Source organism: Bos mutus, chromosome 8, assembly GCF_027580195.1.
Source record: "Bos mutus isolate GX-2022 chromosome 8, NWIPB_WYAK_1.1, whole genome shotgun sequence".
NCBI lineage: Eukaryota > Metazoa > Chordata > Mammalia > Artiodactyla > Bovidae > Bos > Bos mutus.
Genome location: NC_091624.1, coordinates 47,181,629 through 47,201,582, shown reverse-complemented (window position 1 = coordinate 47,201,582; position 19,954 = coordinate 47,181,629). Strand labels below are relative to the sequence as shown.

The 19,954-nt window shown below is 41.4% G+C and overlaps 1 protein-coding gene and 1 long non-coding RNA gene across 3 annotated transcripts in view; both read left to right on the top strand.

Annotated features, from left to right (window-relative positions):
- Nucleotides 1–19,954, top strand: part of LOC138988884 (uncharacterized) — a 486,353-nt gene that overhangs the window by 318,241 nt on the left and 148,158 nt on the right. The gene's annotated exons all lie outside the window — the stretch shown is intronic.
- On the top strand, nt 16,850–18,676 carry LOC102281711 (dolichyl-diphosphooligosaccharide--protein glycosyltransferase subunit 1). The gene has a single exon (XM_005897025.2). It carries the CDS (start codon nt 16,850–16,852, stop codon nt 18,674–18,676), a length of 1,827 nt encoding a protein of 608 aa, XP_005897087.2.

The following is a 19,954-nucleotide window of genomic DNA, read 5'->3' as shown; positions in this document are numbered from 1 at the left end:
TGTTGTTGGAAGAGGGTGTTTGCTATGACCAGTGCATTTTCTTGGCAAAACTCTGTTAGTCTTTGCCCTGCTTCATTCTGTATTCCAAGGTCAAAATTGCCTGTTACTCCAGGTGGTTTCTTGACTTCCTACTTTTGCATTCCAGTCCCCTATAATGAAAAGGACATCTTTTTTGGGTGTTAGTTCTAAAAGGTCTTGTAGGTCTTCATAGAACCGTTCAGCTTCAGCTTCTTCAGCATTACTGGTTGGGGCATAGACTTGGATTACTGTGATATTGAATGGTTTGCCTTGGAAATGAACAGAGATCATTCTGTCGTTTTTGAGATTGCATCCAAGTACTGCGTTTCGGACTCTTTTGTTAACCATGATGGCTACTCCATTTCTTCTGAGGGATTCCTGCCCGCAGTAATAGATATAATGGTCATCTGAGTTAAATTCACCCATTCCAGTCCATTTTAGTTCGCTGATTCCTAGAATGTCGACGTTCACTCTTGCCATCTCCTGTTTGACCACTTCCAATTTGCCTTGATTCATGGACCTGACATTCCAGGTTCCTATGCAATATTGCTCTTTACAGCATCGGACCTTGCTTCTGTCACCAGTCACATCCACAACTGGGTATTGTTTTTGCTTTGGCTCCATCCCTTCATTCTTTCTGGAGTTATTTCTCCGCTGATCTCCAGTAGCATATTGGGCTCCTACTGACCTGGGGAGTTCCTCTTTCAGTGTCCTATCATTTTGCCTTTTCATACTGTTCATGGGGTTCTCAAGGCAAGAACACTGAAGTGGTTTGCCATTCCCTTCTCCAGTGGACCACATTCTGTCAGACCTCTTCACCATGACCCACCTGTCTTGGGTGGGGGCCACCCGTAGGGCATGGGCATGGCTTAGTTTCATTGAGTTAGACAAGGCTGTGGTCCTAGTGTGATTAGATTGACTAGTTTTCTGTGAGTATGGTTTCAGTGTTTCATCTGCCCTCTGATGCCCTCTTGCAACACCTACCGTCTCACTTGGGTTTCTCTTACCTTAGACATGGGGTATCTCTTCACAGCTGCTCCAGCAAAGCGCAGCCACTGCTCCTTACCTTGGACAAGGGGTATCTCCTCACCACTGCCCCTTCTGACCTTGAACGTGGAATAGTTCCTCTAGGCCCTCTGGTGCCTGTGCAGACAGCGCTCCTTGGAGGTGGGGTTGCTCCTCCCGGCCGCCACCCCTGACCTCGGAGGTAGGGTAGTTCCCCTCGGCCACGCTATGTGCGCCGGTCGCAGCCGCCGGCAGAGGGTACTATAGTAAAACAAACAAACAAACAAACCAAAAAACCCTCCAATATGCTTGTTTTGCTATTATGTGACATCATTGGTCATAGCTGTAATTTTGTGTGTGTGTGTGTGTGTGTGTGTGTGCGCGCCAGTTCATTGGTTGGAAGCAGAATCTCTATGAGAACATTGCCCTAGGAGTGTCATACACTTGTATGGTGAATGACACGTACTACGTCTGTGGCATGATCAGATCTCCACTTCCCTTTGTACTGGGCAGCTGAAGGTTACATATCCCCCATCTCAACCCTCGACTCCTAAAGTCATCATTTAGTCATGCTGGCCATCCTGGTGTCAGATTCATATTGTGACATGGTGTCAAGGAGTCACTGCCATCTCTCTTATTTTCATAACCTCAATTCCAAATTTATCAGGAATAACTGCTTGGCTTCCAATGTCCTTGCATGGACTCCGTTACATTTCGTGGAATTTTAATTCACACCCCTTTTAGTCAGAAAACATGGATGAGTGAGTCGGTATATTCTTTTTATTTTCTCTCTTTACTGTTAATTCCCTTTAAAAAAGGGGAGGGGGAGGGTAGGAGAATGCTAAACATTTTGAAAGAGACAGCTAATCAATACACATTATTCTCCAAACATTCTAGGAAATTCAAGGAAATTATAAAGTACCTCCTAAATGCTCTTCAGTTATCTGAATGCCTACCCTTCAGATGGAAAGTTTCCTCTTGGCACATAAAGAAGTCAAATTAGGCCCAGAAGAGACTATCCTTGTTGGAGCGTGAATGTCAAAGAAACAATCTTCAGTAAAATAGCTTTCTCTCTCAGCAGGCTCTGGAGAGAAGAATAACTGGTTATTGGTAATGCCTGTGCAGAGCATTGTGAGAGAATTTTGGAGATTGTAAGAACTGATATTTGTATGGGATCAAAATGTCATGATAAGGATTTTCCCTTGTTCTGTCGCTGGTGAAGACAGTTCACTTCAGAGTGCACTAGGATTTGGGAGATACAGAAGGGACTGGACCAGCCTGTCACGAGACAGGGGAGAAGTGCCTTTATCAAGGCAGAGTGGTACCTGCTTGAAAATGTCTCCTTCCTTAGATAATGTTGGACAAACGTTGGCCCATCTCCTCTGCAGACTTCAGAGGATCTGGTAAGACTCTAGAGTCAGGGCATTGTCTCCAGCACAGGGGACAGCCCCCTAGAGGGATATTTACAAACATTTTCCTGGTGACCAGCTTCCATAGCTGAGAGATTTCAAGAGAATTAGAGGAAAGAAGCAGTCCCTAGGAACCGAAACCCAATGAGTTTCACAGTCATTAATCAAGCTAAAGTTCACCTTTTCTCTGGGTGAATTCCATGATACCAGTTCAGGCTGGACCAGTTCAGGGAGAAGAAATGAAGTCTTCATTTGGGAGACCCTTCTAGGGTCTGAGAGGAGGCTATGCCTCTCACAGCTTCCTGAGCGTCAGAGGTGAAAGCCACCAGAGGTTCCTGGAGTGGTCATTGAGGTCCTGGCTCGTTGTCCCTGATTATCAGCTCTAGAAATTCTATGGTGCCCTTTCATACTCCAGGAACTAACTCAGAGGTCCAACTCACTTACATCTGGGGGCTACTGCAGAAAGGTTCAATTCAGTTTAAATGCATTAGGGAGGCAGCACTGCTTCCCTCGTAGCTCAGTCGGTAAAGAATCTGTCTGCAATGCAGGAGACCGGGGTTCGATTCCTGGGCCAGGAAGATCCCCTGAAGAAGGAAATGGCAATGCACTCCAGTATTCTTGCCTGGAGAATCCCATTGACAGAGGAGCCTAGCAGGCTACAGTCCATGGGGTTGCAAGAGTCAGACACGACTTAGCAACTGAACTACCACCATGGTTTGTTTACAGTATTGTTCCATAGGAGATGAACTTCTCCTTTACCCTATTAGGTTCTGTGACTGGACCTGAGAATTAAACTTTCATGAAATAGGTTAACAGGAGAAAAGCATACAAATTGTATTTAATATTTTTACATGTATATGGGAGCCTTCCCCATTTCCTTCTCCAGGGGATATTCCTGACCCAGGAATTGAACCCGGGTCTCCTGCATTGCAGACAGATTCTTTACTGACTGAGCTACAAGAGAAGCAGTGCTGCCTCCCTAATGCATTTAAACTGAATTGAACCTTTCTGCAGTAGCCCCCAGATGTAGGTGAGTTGGACCTCTGAAGGTGATAAGAAGCTCTTAGGACTGAGAACTCATACCCTTTTAAACAAAGAATGATAAATTTGTGGAAAAGTGACAAGACAAAGGAAAAGGCATTTAAGTTTCTAGGGGCGGAGGATCATGGAAAAGTGACTAGGAAATATATTGGAGAAACTAATGGAATATAAGGATTATTTTAGCTGATTTGTGTGTACAGATCCATTTTGGTGTCAATTTACCTGGTGATAAGAATGTTCTCTTCCTGGTGCAGGGAGGTCACCTTGCTTATAGGAAGTTTTATAAGCTGTTTTCATGTCACAGAGGGGAAGTCAGAGAACCCTTCTGGCATGTGCCTTCATCTCAAAATAATCGGTATGCCAAAATGCATATCTTGGAGTGGCATGTTCTGAGTCCCTTTGGTTCAGATCTCAGTTTCTTATTGAATATATTCTGTCTATAACTTTGGGCAAGTAATTTAACTCCTGTTAGCTGGAACTACTGTGCTCTTTTATCGCTCCTCCTTATTCCTCAGCTCCAGGCAGAATACCTTTTGGTTGATACATGGTTCTCTCTAAACCCTTGATTATCCCTTCAACCAAGCTGGATTAAGTGTTTCCCCAGCTGAAAGGCAGTTCTGGTCTCCTGGTAGGTTCAAGGATGTGTCATAAAGCCACTGAAAGCATCTACAATGAGAGGATTTAATCTAAATGCTGGAGATACGGTAACAAATGAAAGAGATCAAGTGCCTACCCCTGTGGGGCTTATATACCAGTGGAGAGACAAACAGTAAACAATAATATAATACAATATGGTGTTACATAATATAATATGGTATAACATAACATAATATGTCAGTGCTAAGAATAACAAACATCAGAAGTGATCAGGAGACCAGGTGATCATTTCTCTGAAGAAATGATGTTTGTTGCAAAATCTTGGGTAAAGTGGAGAAATGAAATGTGAATATCTGATATAAAAATGATCCATGCAAGGGGAATGACAAGCACAATTTTTTCTGAAGCAAGAGGGTAATTGGTGGCCTAGAGCACCAGAGTGGTGGGATTAAGTGAGTAGATGGAAGGAAATGAAGTTGAGAGGTAGTAGGAAGACAGGTCAGCTCAGCAGGGGTCTTATAGGCCATGGTTAAGATTTCATCCATATTCTGAATGAGATAGGAAACTATTGAAGGTCTCTTGATTGGCCTAAGTTATATCTTTTAAGCGTTGTTCTGGTTGCTATAAGAATAATAGACTGTAAAGAGGTACGAGTGGAAAGACCAGTGAAGATTGACAGTGTTCCAGACAAGAGAAATTTGTGGGTTGGAGTAGGGTGGCGCTGGTGGGGAGGCAATAAGAGGTTGTATTCATAATGTATTTCAAGATAGAAGTGACAGTACTTCTAAGGGACAGATTGGACATTAATGGGGAGTAGACAGAAGAGATGAGCTGAACAACTGAGTGAACAGAGTTGCTATTTACTGAGATGTTAGGAACTGGTGAAGGAACAAGCTGGAGAGCTTAGAAATCAAGAACCAAACTCAAGATGGCCATCAGACATCTGAACGTAGTCTGTGTGTGGCCTTTGGTATAATTGTGCTTGGAAGACTAATCACAGGCCTTGCTTTCCCAAATCAGAGATGTAACATTTTCAGGCTGTGACCAAACTGAAGCCTTAGGAAGTATCCACAAAAGGCACTCTTGAACGTACAGTCATAGGAAATATCCACAGCAAGTATGACCAAGGCTGGGGCAGCTGGAAGACAGAGTGTATTAGTGAATAATATTTGCACATAGAGAGATATTCACTGGATCTGCATTTGAATTTTTTTGTAAACAGAAAAGTAAAACTTGATTTATATACTGTTTAATAAGTGCTTTCAAATCCTTCATCATATTTATCCTATGAGGTAGGATTGTCTTCATTTTGGAGATGAGGAAATGGAAACTCAGAGAAATTCAAATATTGCCCAAAGTCACACAACTAACAGGTGAGGGAATCCTCAAATCTAGGTTTTTCTGACCCCCATATCATTTCCATTTTGTTGTGCTGTTTTCATTTCACCACCATTATTTTGGAGTAGCCACATATTGATTCTGCCAGTATTAAAAAAATAATAATAATAAGTTGTACCTAGTAAGGGTGTAAAAATGTCCTCTTTGGCCCTTATTGACTGCAAATGACCCGTGCACTCAGCCCACACACACCCACGCCCCACCCCACCCCATGTTCATCTCCAATCCAGTCTCCTCTGGCAGCTTCGCTTCCCTGGCAACCAAGTGGCTAATGAGCTTCACCCCAATTCCTGTCTCTCTTAACAAATTCCTTTTACCAATGGCTCATTTGCATTGAAAGAGGTTTTCATGCCAAGCAATATTTTGGGGAACATTTTACAACTCTTGTTGCTTAAATTCAGAGAAACTGCTTCAAAAATGTCCAAACCCTACTGGATCATTTCAAAATGCAATTAGAAGAGAATAGTTTTCAATGAGCATTTTGGTAAGTCCTGCAAAGTATTGCTTAGTCTTGATTGAGACCAAAGGTATATCTACATGTTGCTAAACATCTGGATTAAAAAGTGCAAAAGGAATATATTGGGATGTTAATACTGGGTCAAAAGCCAGCTTTGGTGTCCTCAGACACTGAATGGTTGCCCTTGGGTCATCCAAATCCCCTTTGGGTCTCATCTTAATCATGCCAGTGTGTAAGGGAGTGGGCAGAGCGCTGAACTTAAATAAAAAATGTTGGAGTACCGGTCTTGACTTTGGTAATTCCTGGTATGTGACCTCCCCCAGCCTCAGCTTCCTCATCTATGAAATGGACATGCTTATGCCTGCGCAGCTTCCTAAGATGTTTGAAAGGAATAAATAGAACAAATTTTGAACTAGGCAGTGGTCATATTGTATTTATCTTTACATCTCCAGTGCTGAACACAGGCATGTAGTAGAGACTGGATACATTTTAGCTGAATAAGTTATGAATGAGTATACATAGTACAGACAATTCTAGTACTCTAGCACCTATTATTTATATAGCTCTATTTACATTTACCAGTCCCCTCTGGTACTAAAGCAAATTTACCATCCCAAGAATATGAGGACATATAGCCCAGAAAAAATATGTACTAAAAGCATAAAATGTACTGTGCTAGGTGTAAATAATTTCCCCAGTTAGTCCAAGTGGTGAATAACCCCAGCTTTTGTTCTATTTGGAGCACCTGTGTGTAATCCACGTCATAAATATTTTCAGGACTATTGCTTAGTAGTCAATGAGTTTCTTTGTTGGCACAGAATTTAAGATATTTCCCTAATAAGGACACCCAGTGTTAAAGCAATGAATTTCTATAGCTATGCAGTTCAGAGAGTTACCTAGGAGATGAAAAGCTAATCTGTCTGGAATTTCTGCCCTTGAGACCAAAGATACTATAAATTTGCTCGGGAGGAAAATAATCATGGTAAGCATCTTAATTTCTTCCATCTCGTTTCCAAGCAGATGTCGCTGTGTTTTAGCCTGGAATTCATCATCTCTCTGATACATCAACATTGACATATTACATCTTCATCTCTTATTATAGAAAATGGAAATGAAACTAGAATGTGAATATGTTGAATGAATCGGACTCCCCAGAGATTTGGGGGAGAAGAAAACCTCCCACTCGCCTTTGACTTTTGGATTTCTTATTTCCCTCATGTTTGGATTGCACTTTAAGAAGTCCATCTGGAAGTTCACTCTTTTATATTTTACAAATGCAAGTAGAGCTTATTATCAAAATACAAACCCCTAAAAGAAGAAAAACCTGTGAGCAGGGATTGGGTAGGGAGGGGGGCACAGTCAGAGAATCACCTCAGAAATCCAGTGATGGTATTTAGGGTTAAATACCAGAGATTAAATTCCATTTATTGCTGGGCTTGACTTTGCCAGTCTGTTAGTTTGGGTGAATGCAAGGATATGTTAGCTGCTGCTTCTATCTATTAAGCTCTTCGTTTAGAAGATGAGTTTGGGTGGGTGTCAACCCCTGCAAATGTCATCAAGCCCGCAATACCTCCATAGCACTGAGTTATCAAAACAGCATTGCCACAGTCTGTCTGAGACTTCACCCCACAGTGGGCACCAGTACACTTCTTTCCTTTTTCTGGCCTCAGGCAAACATTCTTAGGATTTCAGGATCCTATTATATGTTGAGCGAGTTGCGTTCTTCTTGAATTCCTTACGAAGTCACTCTGGTCCATGGAGATTAGAAGTTTAAACTTTGAAGGCCATACCTCATCGAGTTCTCTTCACTTTGGCTCCCCAGCCATTTCTGTCACAGCCAAACTTAATCCTCTTCAGACATATCAAGCCAACCATCAGTCAAGGGGGTCTTTATTCCCTCACACATGCTACAGAGATTAATGCTGCCTGATTTTCTCATATATTCCCTGGCACCCTGACCAGATTCACCTACTGTCTGAGATTGATGTAAATAATGTTTACAACTTGGCCCAAACTTGTTGGCCATTTATGGGAAGAATCCATCTTATTCTAGAATCACAAACGCTCATGCCGTCTTGGCCATAACAGGATAGCCGGATAAAGCATTAGCATCCTAGAATCTCTTTGTAAATTTCCAGACCCGGGAAAATAAAGAGCATTTGCTTCAGTAGGTCTGAGTAAAACTGTCAGCATTAGGCAGAGAGGCCCGTGAAAATAGCATTGGATTTAGAGTTGGCTCTTGAGTTACAGGTAGTTGTACCACCTTCTAGCTGTGCAGTCTTAGACAACTAACATAATCTCCCTGGACCCATGTTCTCATCTGGAAGACAGAAGTTCTATCATGAGTCCTGCACATACCCCTGGATGATTGGACTGGTGATATGAGAGTGCCTTGAAAACAATGAAATGCTATTTAAGTGAGAGCTACCACCATTGTGATGTATAGCACACTATAGGTTGTCTGATGACCATTTACTGCAAGTTTTATAACAGTCCTAAAATACATCAAGTTTTTTTATTTGTATCTCTGAGCCTCAGTTTTCTTATTGTAAAGTGAGGTGAAATGATACGGCATAGCCCACAGATTGAGTGAGTTAATAAGTGTGAGTGGGCCTGGAGTGCACAGGATGGTGGTCTTCTTTCTCTCTTGGCACTGCACTGAAACCTGGTAGAGCAGCTGTGCATCATATAGTTTTGAATTCAAGTCTCCCACAAACACCTTTTTGGAAGCTTTCTGGTGATAGGATCAATGACCCTGGTGCTCCACTGCTGAAGGCATCTGAGAACTTAGCAAGCACTGTAGTAGGGAGAACTCCCGCCTGTCTTCCTGCCCCAAGGTGAGTATTGTCTGCACGACTCCCAGTCCTGTCCTATCTGAGAGGTTCTGTGCCTTCCATTTCAAGCGGAACATTCAAGAGGGAGTCTTGTCAGAGAAGCTAGACCATGGTAGGGAAGAGACTCGAAACAAAGACAAATGAGGACTATTAAAGAATACTGGGACAGTGAATCTGAAGAACAGAAGACAGGGGTCCATGACACAGCTGTCTTAACCTGAAGGAACTGGTATTTTCCAAACTTTTCAGTGGCAACCCATAGTAAGAAAGACATTTAATATCAAACCTGGTACACATTTACATAAATCTATAAACAATTGAAATACCTTGAAAAACAAAACCTGTCTCTCTCACATGCTATAATTCTATTATTTTCTATTCTACTCTTCTATTAGCCTATCCTATCCTATTCAATTGCATTGATTATAATACTGGATATAATTCCAAAATTTATTTTATAAGCCATTAACTAAAAATATTGCTATGGAAGACACGTATTATCCCAGAAGATGGAATTAGGACTTTGAGGTGAAAATTAGAGCAAATTTTAGCTCAAGGAAGAAACAACTAATAATTAGGCCCATTCAATATAGAATGGACCTCTCAAATTAGTAAGACTCTTGACATTGGATATTTTCAAGATTAGACCTAATTTGTATGCTGTATCTGTAGATTAGGGACTTTCCCACTTCAAAGATTTAAAGAGACCACAATTCACACTAAGCTAAAGGAAAAAAAAAGAACATAAAGGAAAGTTTTCAGTTCAATAAAGCTAAAAGAGGCAGGGATTGGGGTGGATGGGGTGGCGTGTTGGGAGATTGTCTTTCCTTAGCTTCTGCCCAGTTAGAGAGAAAACATTCTCTGTTACACTTCTGCTCCCTACTACTGAGTGATCTCCCTGCCTTAGAACAATTTTTCTTGCTGTTGACAGTAGCAGATTTTGAAGCTATTGCTGCTAAGCTGCTGGGATGTTCCTTTTTCAAATCTTTGGTCACTTTAAGCCTTCATCACAGTTTAGGTAGTTGTCTTTTGAATGATCTTACAGTCTGTGTGTCTCTGTACCCTGGGCTTAGCAATGTTAAATGTAGAGTCAGTACAAATGATTGCTTATTGCATAAATGAATTCATGAGTACAGGCATGAATGAATGAAGATTCCACTAATCTTAAAAGGAGGATCTTTGAGTCACTGATGCATATCTTGATTGGGAAAGTAGTATGTTTAAGAATAAGTAAGAATGGTAACAATTGTTGCAATGTTGACCAGCACTTGATTCCTAGGCATTCTGGAAATTTTTGGAGACAAGGACTCCTTTGTGTATCTCATGAAAATTATGGCTTTTATCCTCAGAAAAACATATGCATCTTTGTACAAATTATGTATACAATTTCAAGAGTGCAGTTACTCTCTCTGGCCTAATGTTAGGCTTAACAATTAGGTCTGACTCAAATGGAAATGCTCTGTAATTTTGTATTTGCTTAAGCAAGTAGGATTTTGGAGAGAGCAGAATGCTTCATTACTATGTACCAGATACATGCTCAGTGTTTTATTTACATTAGTTCATTTACTTTACATAATAATCATGTGAAGCATTGTGTTTTATATATATATATATGATCTTCACATGATGTACTCTGCATATAGGTTAAATAAACAGGGTGACAATATACAGCCTTGATGTGCTCCTTTCCCAATTTTGAACCAGTGAGTTGTCCCACGTAAGGTTCTAACTGTTGCTTCTTGACCTGCATACCAGTTTCTCAGGTTTCTCTGGTACTCCCATCTCTTTAAGAATCTTCCACAGTTTGTTGTGATCCACACAAAGACTTTAGTGTAGTCAATGAAGCAGATGTTTTTCTGGAACTCCCTAGCTTTCTCTACGAACCAACGAATGTTGGCAATTTGATCTCTAGTTTCTCTGCCTCTTTGACACCCAGCTTGTGCATCTGAAAGTTCTTGGTTCACATACTGTTGAAGCCTAGCTTGAAGGATTTTGACCATCACTTTGCTGGCATACGAAATGAATGCAATTGTGTGGTAGTTTGAACATTCTTTGGCATTGCCCTTCTTTGGGATTGGAATGAAAACTGACCTTTTCCAGTCCTGTGGCCACTGTAACTGAACAACAACAAAGCTTTCTTTGTATAGTTCTTCTGTGTATTCTTGCCACCTCTTCTTATTCTCTTCTGCTTCTGTTAGGTCCTTACCATTTCCGTCCTTTATTGTGCCCATCCTTGCATGAAATGTTCCCTTGATATCTCCAATTTTCTTGAAGAGATCTCTAGTCTTTCCTATGCTATTGTTTTCCTCTACTTTTTACTCTGTTCAATTAAGAAGGCCTTCTTATCTCTCCTTGCTATTCTCTAGAACTCTGAATTCAGTTGGGTATATCTTTCCTTTTCTCCCTTGCTTTTTGCTTCTCTTCTTTCCTCAGCTGTTTGTAAAGCCTCCTCAGACAACTACTTTGCCTTCTTGCATTTATTTTTCTTTGGGATGGTTTTGGTCACTGCTTCCTGTACAGTGTTATGAAGCTCTGTCCGTAGTTCTTCAGACACTCTGTCTACCAGATATGATCCTTTGAATCTATTCATCACCTCTACCATATAATAATGGATTTGATTTAGGTCATACCTGAATGACCTAGTGGTTTTCCTTACTTTCTTCAGTTTAAGCCTGACTTTTGAATTAAGATTTCTGGGAGAAAAATCAACAACCTCAGATATGCAGATGAAACCACTCTAGTGGCAGAAAGTGAAGAGGAACTAAAGAGCCTTTTGAAGGTAAAAGAGGAGAGTGAAAAAGCTGGCTTAAAACTCAACATTCAAAAAACTAAGATCATGGCATCCAGTCCCATCACTTCATGGCAAATAGAAGGGGGAAAAGTGGAAGCAGTGACAGATTTTATTTTCTTGGGCTCCAAAATAATTGCAGACAGTGACTGCAGCCATGAAATTAAAAGATACTTGCTCCTTGGAAGGAAAGCTATGATAAATCTAGACAGAGTATTAAAAAACAAAGACATCACTTTGCCGACAAAGGTCCACATAGTCAAAGCTATGGTTTTTCCAGTAGTCATATATGGATGTGAGAGTTGGACCATAAAGAAGGCTGAGCACTGAAGAATTGATGGTTTCAAACTGTGGTGCTGGAAAAAACTCTTGAGAGTCCCTTGGACTGTGAGATCAAACCAGTCAACCCTAAAGAAAATCAATACTGAATATTCACTGGATGGACTAATACTAAAGCTGAAGCTCTAATACTTTGGCCACCTAATGCGAAGAGCTGACTCATTGGAGAAGACTTTGATTCTGGGAAAGATTGCAGGCAGGAAGAGAAAGGGACAACAGAGGGCGAGATGGTTAGATAGCATCACCAAGTCAATGGACATGAATTTGAGCAAAGTCTGGGAGATAATGAAGGACAAGTAACCCTGGCGTGCTACAGTCTATGGGGTCACAAAGAGTCGGACATGACTTAGGGACTGAACAACAACAATGTGGTCTTTGTATACGTGCTATAGAATAATATATTCTATACACATATATACATATACTATATATATAATCTTCATATGCAGAGATAATATGCATATGCACACACATATACACATGTGCAAAGAAAGTCATATTTGTACCACCCTTTCTTCTTCCCTGTCCTTCTCTTCCCTTAAGCATTCAATAAATTGTTTCCATCCCCTCTTCCCTTTCGGTCTCAGAATTTAAAACACAAAAATATTGTTCAGCACTCGTCTTTAGAGAAGCTCTCATCTGGTGACTTCTCTAAAACAAAAGGCTGGTTAATTTGCTGGGGCAGGAACATAGACTTTTTCTATTTCTTTGCTGATGAGGTGGGTATTGAGAAACAAGACACAAGTCAGTTTTCAACTGATTCTTCTGTTATATTCTCAAAGTGTCCTGAATAGTGTGAGGACACAGAAATAAACAAGACTTAGTTCTTGCCCACAAGAAGTTCACAATGTAGTTTGAGTTAAATTATATTGTTTAGTTATAATCCAATAAAAAAATAGCTTAATAAATAGCTCTGGACCACTGGATCCTAACTAAGGATATATTTATTAACATCCTTCATGAATAAATGGGGTACATCATGGGGTCTATTGAGTATTGTGTGCCGACAAGTCCTAGGGAGTGAAGTCTGGTGTACAGGGTTTCAAGTCATTGATATAGACTGCTTAAACCAGGGTTATGGAGGAAGTCACCCAGGAACACTTTGGAGAGTGAGAGGGTTGACTGAAGCCAGAATACTGAGCAATGGCACCACTTACCCAGTGGGACAGGAAGAGGATCAATAGTAGGACACTGGAAGGGAGCAACCAGAGTGAAGGTAGGAGAACAAAAAGAGAATGTTGTTAAAAGCCAGAGGAGGGGATTTTAAGAAGCAAGATGAGGCCAGTAACATCATGCCACAGGGAGGAAGTAAGAGAAGTCTAGAAGAGTTAATGGACTTGGCTCTCAAGAGTTCATGGTGATATAAGCAAGAGCAATTTCTGTGAAGTGGTGAAGTGGAAACCCATTGCTGTGGGCTGTAGAGTAAATGGGAGGTGAAGAAGGTGAGAATGGAAATATGCACCAGTGGTTCCCAAATGCTGGACCATGGACTCAGCTGCATCAGAGTCACCTGTGGGGCATTAGGAAATGTAAATCCTTGGCCTCAACCTCACATTTCCTGATTTAGTGAGTCTAGGGTGGGTCTCAAGGATTCATGGATTCATAGTTCTAAAAAGCCAGGTTTGAAAACCATTAAGAGTATTACGTCCATGAGGAAAGATCTTCCCTGTCTCATTCACCATTGTACCTCCAGGAGCTAGATCAGTTTCTTCCCATAAGTTTTTCAGTTACTATGTAGAATAGAATAGCAGCTCCATAACTGAACTGTTGGCATCAACTACTTCCAAAGGTTATCAATTAGGCTGAACCATATGAAATGACCATTTTTTGTGGGTCACAAATAGTCAAATTGGGGCAATTTCATGTAGTTTAATATTTTATTAATAAAACAGATGATATAAAAACTATGATATTCATCTCATGGGAGTCAACAGAAACTTTAGAATTATAAAGGGATCCTATAGTAGCCAGTCTCCAAAATGATCATCATGATCTTCACTTCATGATATTCATGTATGAGTGTAATGCTCTCCTGCTGAGTTTGGGTTGGACATAGAGAATAGAATACTGCAAAAGTGGTGGTATGTCACTCTTAATTAGGTTAAAAAGAGACTGTAGCTTCCATTTTGGGTATATTCTCTCTGTCTCTCTTGGATCACTCAGTCCAAGGGAAGCCAGCTGCCACATCATAAAGACACTCAGGCAGCCCATGGAGATCACTGCCCATCCCCACCATGGGGGAATAGAGGCCTCCAGCCACCAACCACAGGAGATAGCCTGGAAGAGGATTCCAGTGCCAGTCAAGTCTTGAGATGCAGCTTTGCCAGAGTCTCCCAGTTAAGCTGCTCCCATATTCCTGACCCTCTGAAACTGGATGAGAACTTAAATGTTCACTGTTATAAATGGCTATGTTTAGAGGTGGTTTACTCCCCAGCAATAGATAACTAATAGAAGCCTTCATTTTCAAGATGCTAGGAACTGATGGTTGAGTAGTTTTTACTTCAGCATACTTTTACATATATCATGTAAGTTTTTTAAGACAAGCTTTAATTCCTTTTCATTATTGAGGAATTTGAGTCATACGCTTTGGTGGAGAAAGTATTTTATTTGGAATCAGAAGATGCCATTTATTAGCTGCGTAATTCTGCAGATCACTTAATTTCTCTGAGCTTGTCTTTCCTTTTAGACAAAATGTAGATTACCACAATACCCCTTGTCTTAATGTTTATTGTAGGGATTAGATTATGAATACAGTGGATCAACTCTAAAGTGCTATTGAAATGCTAATTTTAATAGACGATAGAATTAATCACCTTTCACCTATGATAAGTCAATCAAGGTCACATAGCTAGTCAGTTGCAGAATAGGAACTTGCACCAAAGTCTCCTAATAGTAGCTAAGGACAGGGCTTACATAATTTGGTGCAAGCCACCTTTACTATATGAGCCTCAATTCCCCCATAAGTAAAATGAATAAAATGAACCAAGTGATACAGGGTTAACAGTCATTGATCAGAACCTAAGGAAAGAATGCTTGTCCAGATGTCTAAGTCTCCACAGAGCCAGGGTGAGGTGTGTATCTGACATCCCTGGGGTTTCAGGGCCTGGCTAGGCTGAGAGCTGAGGCGGCAGGAAGCTTTGTGATGTGCTCAGAGTAGGTGGCAGCCTTGGTGTCATGCAGAGGCACCTTGGTGTCATGCAGAGGTTGTTGATATCACTGCCAGAGAAGATGGGGCTCATTTTTCTACTTGTGCTGCCAGCCCCACAAGCCCCTGCAACAACATCCTATCCTTTGTCACTTCAAACCCATATACTTCAGATTTGTGCTGGTGCCAGGAGAATTCACAATGAATTCAGTCTCCATTCATGCAGGAAATCACGGCTTTGGAGCTTCTATTGAAGACAACAAGCATCACATTTCAAATCAGGCTGAGAAGGTCAGGATTCAAGTTAGTGTTTGGAGTTGTATAAGACAGGTAATAATACTGTTAACTAAAGTTTGTATAGCACTTTAAAGTTTATAAAGCACACACTGTATATGTTCTCGTTCAAAGTTCATTATCCTCATTTTCAGCTAAGAAACTAAGCCTCAGGGGGATTAGATAATTCATGGCAGAATCAACTTGAACCTTGGTGAAAGTTTTCCAAATTGTATTCTCTTTCCACTGGATACTCTTGTACCTGTCAATACGGTTTCCTATTTCCCATCATTTAAGCAAATAAAAAAGCAAGTAGCAGGAAAAAAAAAAGAACTGTATTTTGTGATACATGAAAATTTTATAAAATTAATTATATGCATATTTAATTGTAATTATATAACATTTGTAAATGTAATTATATATTATAATATGTAAGTTATATGTTACATTGTAACATGTTTGTTATATAGTTTATTTACACATATATATATTTTAGATATAAATGTTTATACATAAATATAAAATTAAGTTTTGCTATTCTAAAAATGTTTTGCTAGACTACAGTCATGCTTATTAACGGACTATCATTGTTTACACTATTTTCATGGTACAATGGCAGAGTTGAGTAGTTGTAACAGAGATCATACGATCTGTAAGCCTAAAATTGTTACCGTAAGGCCCTTTACAGAAAAAATTGTCTGACCCTGCTTTTACAAGGCTTATAGTTATCATATAACACTGTGGGGTAAGCAGATAAGTGGTGTTTCTCTTTTCTACACGTAAGAAAAGAGGCTTTGAGAGAAAAAGTGAATCAATTAATGCCACATAGCTTTAAAAAAAAAAAAAAAAGGGAATTTATACTGGATCCCAAACTGCAAGTGACATTGTCTTAATCCCTACCCAAGTTTGTGGACTTTGATTAAACAACACACAAATAATGGATCAAGTGGTGTCAGGGAGATTAGCAAATAGGTTATAAAGCCAAAGCAAGGGAGAACAGTTTATAAATGCAGGAACCCAAACATCTGGGCCACTAAAGTAAACATTCTTGTGCTTTCAAAATATACAAGAGGCAATGTGGTTAGTAACAAGCATAAAGGAAACCTTCCAACTCACCAGTGAATGAAGAAGTACAAGAAAATTTTAATGAGATACTACTATACATTCTAAATTAGCAAAAATGTTAGATAATCATGTCTGATAGAGGTGATGTGCTAAAACTGGAATAGTTACTTACATATTGCTTATAGTAATGTAGTCATTACAGATACCTCAACCCTAACCCATTTTTATGTATCACTGATTCTTGTTGATGTATAACAGAAAACCACAAAATTCTGTAGAGCAATTATCCTTCAATTTAAAAAATAAATTTAAAAAGCAGACACTATTATTAGAAAGAAAAAAAAAAAAACTTAACCTCATTAAATACTAACTGAGCCCCTGGACGCCGCCATTTTGGGGAACTGAGTGGTCCAATGAGCTACTGCCCTGTGGGGAACGCAGGGCACGCACATGCAGGCAGGGCTCAACTAGGTCACGGCTATGGAGGCGCCCGCAGTCCACCTGCTGCCGTTGCTGCTGCTGTTTGCGGCCTGGGCCCTGGAGCCAGGCAGCACCTCTGCGGAGGCTCCGCCTCTGGTCAACGAAGAGGTGAGGCGCACGGTGGACCTGAGCAGCCACCTGGCCAAGGTGACAGCCGAGGTGGTCCTGGCTCACACCGGCAGTGACTCCTCGCCCTGCGCTGCCTCCTTCCTGGTAGCGCTGGAGCCCGAGTTCGAGGCCCAGCTGGCACACCTCGGCGTGCAGGTGACGGGAGTGGATGAGGAAGCCAACAGTCTGGAAGTACAGGAGACCAAAATTAACGGTAAAAGCGGGAGATTCTTCACAGCCCAACTCCCAGTTGCTCTTAATCCTGGGGCCGAGGTTTCAGTCGTTGTGGAAGCCGTTTATACCCACGCGATTCAGCCGTATCCAATCCAGATCACCCAGTCTCAGAAACAGTTTGTGGTGTTTGAGGGGAACCATTATTTCTACTCTCCCTACCCGACCAAGACGCAAACCATGCATGTGAAGCTCGCCTCCCCAAACGTGGAGAGCTATACCAAATTGGGCAACCCCATGCGCCACGAGAATCTCCTGGATTACGGCCCTTTCAACGACATCCCTGCCTATAGTCAGGATAGTTTTAAAGTACATTCTGAGAACAACAGCCCTTTCCTGACCGTCACCAGCATGACCCGAGTCATCGAGGTCTCCCACTGGGGTAATATTGCTGTGGAAGAAAACGTGAACCTGAAGCACACGGGGGCTGTGCTGAAGGGGTCTTTTTCGCGTTATGATTATGACAAATGGATAGATAGTGGCATCTCCTCCATCCGTTCTTTTAAGACCATCCTTCCTGCCTCTGCCCAGGATGTTTATTACCGGGATGAGATTGGCAGCATTTACACCAGACACCTCCTTATTTTGGATGACTCGGTGGAGATGGAAATGAAGCCTCGTTTCCCTCTCTTTGGCGGGTGGAAGACTCATTACATCATTGGCTACAACCTCCCAAGCTATGAGTACCTCTATAATTTGGGAGACCAGTATGTGTTGAAAATGAGGCTTGTGGACCACGTGTTTGATAAACAAGTGATAGACTCTCTGACTGTGAAGATCATCCTCCCTGAAGGAGCCAGGAACATCCAGGTGGACAGTCCCTATGAGATCAGCCGAGCCCCCGACGAGCTATACTATACCTACCTGGACACATTTGGCCGCCCTGTGATCGTGGCCCACAAGAAAAACCTGGTGGAACAGCATATTCAGGACATCGTGGTGCACTACACCTTCAGCAAGGTGCTCATGCTACAGGAGCCCCTGCTGTTGGTGGCCACCTTCTCCATTCTGTTCTTCACCGTCGTCATCTATGTCAGGCTGGACTTATCCATCACAAAGGATCCAGCTGCAGAAGCCAGGATGAAGGTGGCTTGCATAATAGAGCAGGTCTTGACCCTGGTCAGCAAGAGACTAGGTCTCTACCATCACTTTAACAAGACAGTCAATAGATACAAACAGTCCCGGGATGTGTCCGTCCTCAACAGTGGCAAGAAGAGCCTGGAGATGGAGCACAAGGCTTTGACCAGCGAGGTGGCACTGCTGCAGGCCAGGCTGAAGACCGAGGGCTCCAACCTGTGTGACAAAGTGAGCGAAATGCAAAAACTGGACATGCAGGTCAAGCAGCTGGTCCTGAAGTCAGCAGTGGAGGCCGAGTGGCTGGTGGCCGGCAAGCTCAAGAAAGACAGGTACATCCAGAATAAGAAGCTCATTTCAGGAAAGCGACAGGAGCTGGTCAGCAAGATTGAACACATCCTGGATACCCTGTAGCCCTCCAGAGGGCAGGGTGGGCGGTGAACATGGAGGCCAGCAGATTATGGCTTCTGTATTTTGCAAAAGGTCTTCAAGGAAGAGAGAAGCCAGGCCTTGCCTCAAGCAACACAAGAAGCTTAGTTTTTGTCCCTAAAATGTTCTTAAAACAAAAAACAAAAAACACCTAAATATCATTTAAAACAAAATATCTTTGAATTTTGAACAAAAAGTTTTTGAGTTGGCTTTGTTTGTTCTGAAGCCTAGGATATTCTTTTCACCTTCTAATTCCTGAAATTTGGGTATATTACAAGCATGTGTATGTTTTTTAAAGCACACATGACCAAATGAAAATAAAGCTAAGCCTGTAAAAAAAAAAATACTCTGTATTGAGTCTTTTAAAGCTCTTATTCTTTGATTCATTGATTCCATTTCTGAACATCTAATCTTGAAAGTAATTCTAAATTCAGAGAAAAGGTGTTCATAATAGTATTGTTTAGCATCAATCTGAAAGTAAATAAGTGTCTCGGAATAGCTGATTAACTAAATTGTGGTATATCAACCTGATGGACTACTATGCAGCCACTCGACCACTAAAGACTAGATAGCAAGGCAGAAATAAAATTTTATAATGTGAAGTTCAAAAAGCACAATACAACTTCTAATTTTTCTATGGTTTTTGCTATGAACAGTTATGTCTGTACTAGTACAAGGAGCAGTGAAAACAGGTGATTTCTTAAGGTGCTAGCACTCCAAATCCATTGTTGTTACAGCATTGACTAGATGGTAAAAGAACTGGAGGTCTTGTCTCCCCTCCAAGAGATTAGATCTGAGTTGTCTCAGTCACCATGTTGGTTGTGCTTATACTGAGGCCTCATGCTTCTCTTTACCTTAGGTCAAGATAGTGTCCAGAACTGGGGGCCAGGCTGAGCCCAAAGGTAGGGTTGAGGAGGCATTCCTGCCAGGGTTAGACAAGTAAAGAAAGAAGGGGCCAGGAGGCGGTCATGTCTCTGTCAGCAGATATTCATGGAGATCTCTCAGTTTGGGGATTGCATTGTCTTAGAAAGGTTCTGGACTTAGAGTCAAATTTTTGCAACTCAAGACCTGACCTTGAGGCTCTCTCAGGCATGAGGAAATGTGGTCCAGCACCCAGTTATAGAGGAAGGACTCTGTGTCTTACTCTCTGTTGGGCACCAAGAAGACAGGCAGAAATCAAACTCAGCTTTGTTCCTGAGGCGCCCCAGCAGGGAACAGCTACAGTACCTGGTATACTGCAGGCAAAAGGAGTATTGAACTCAC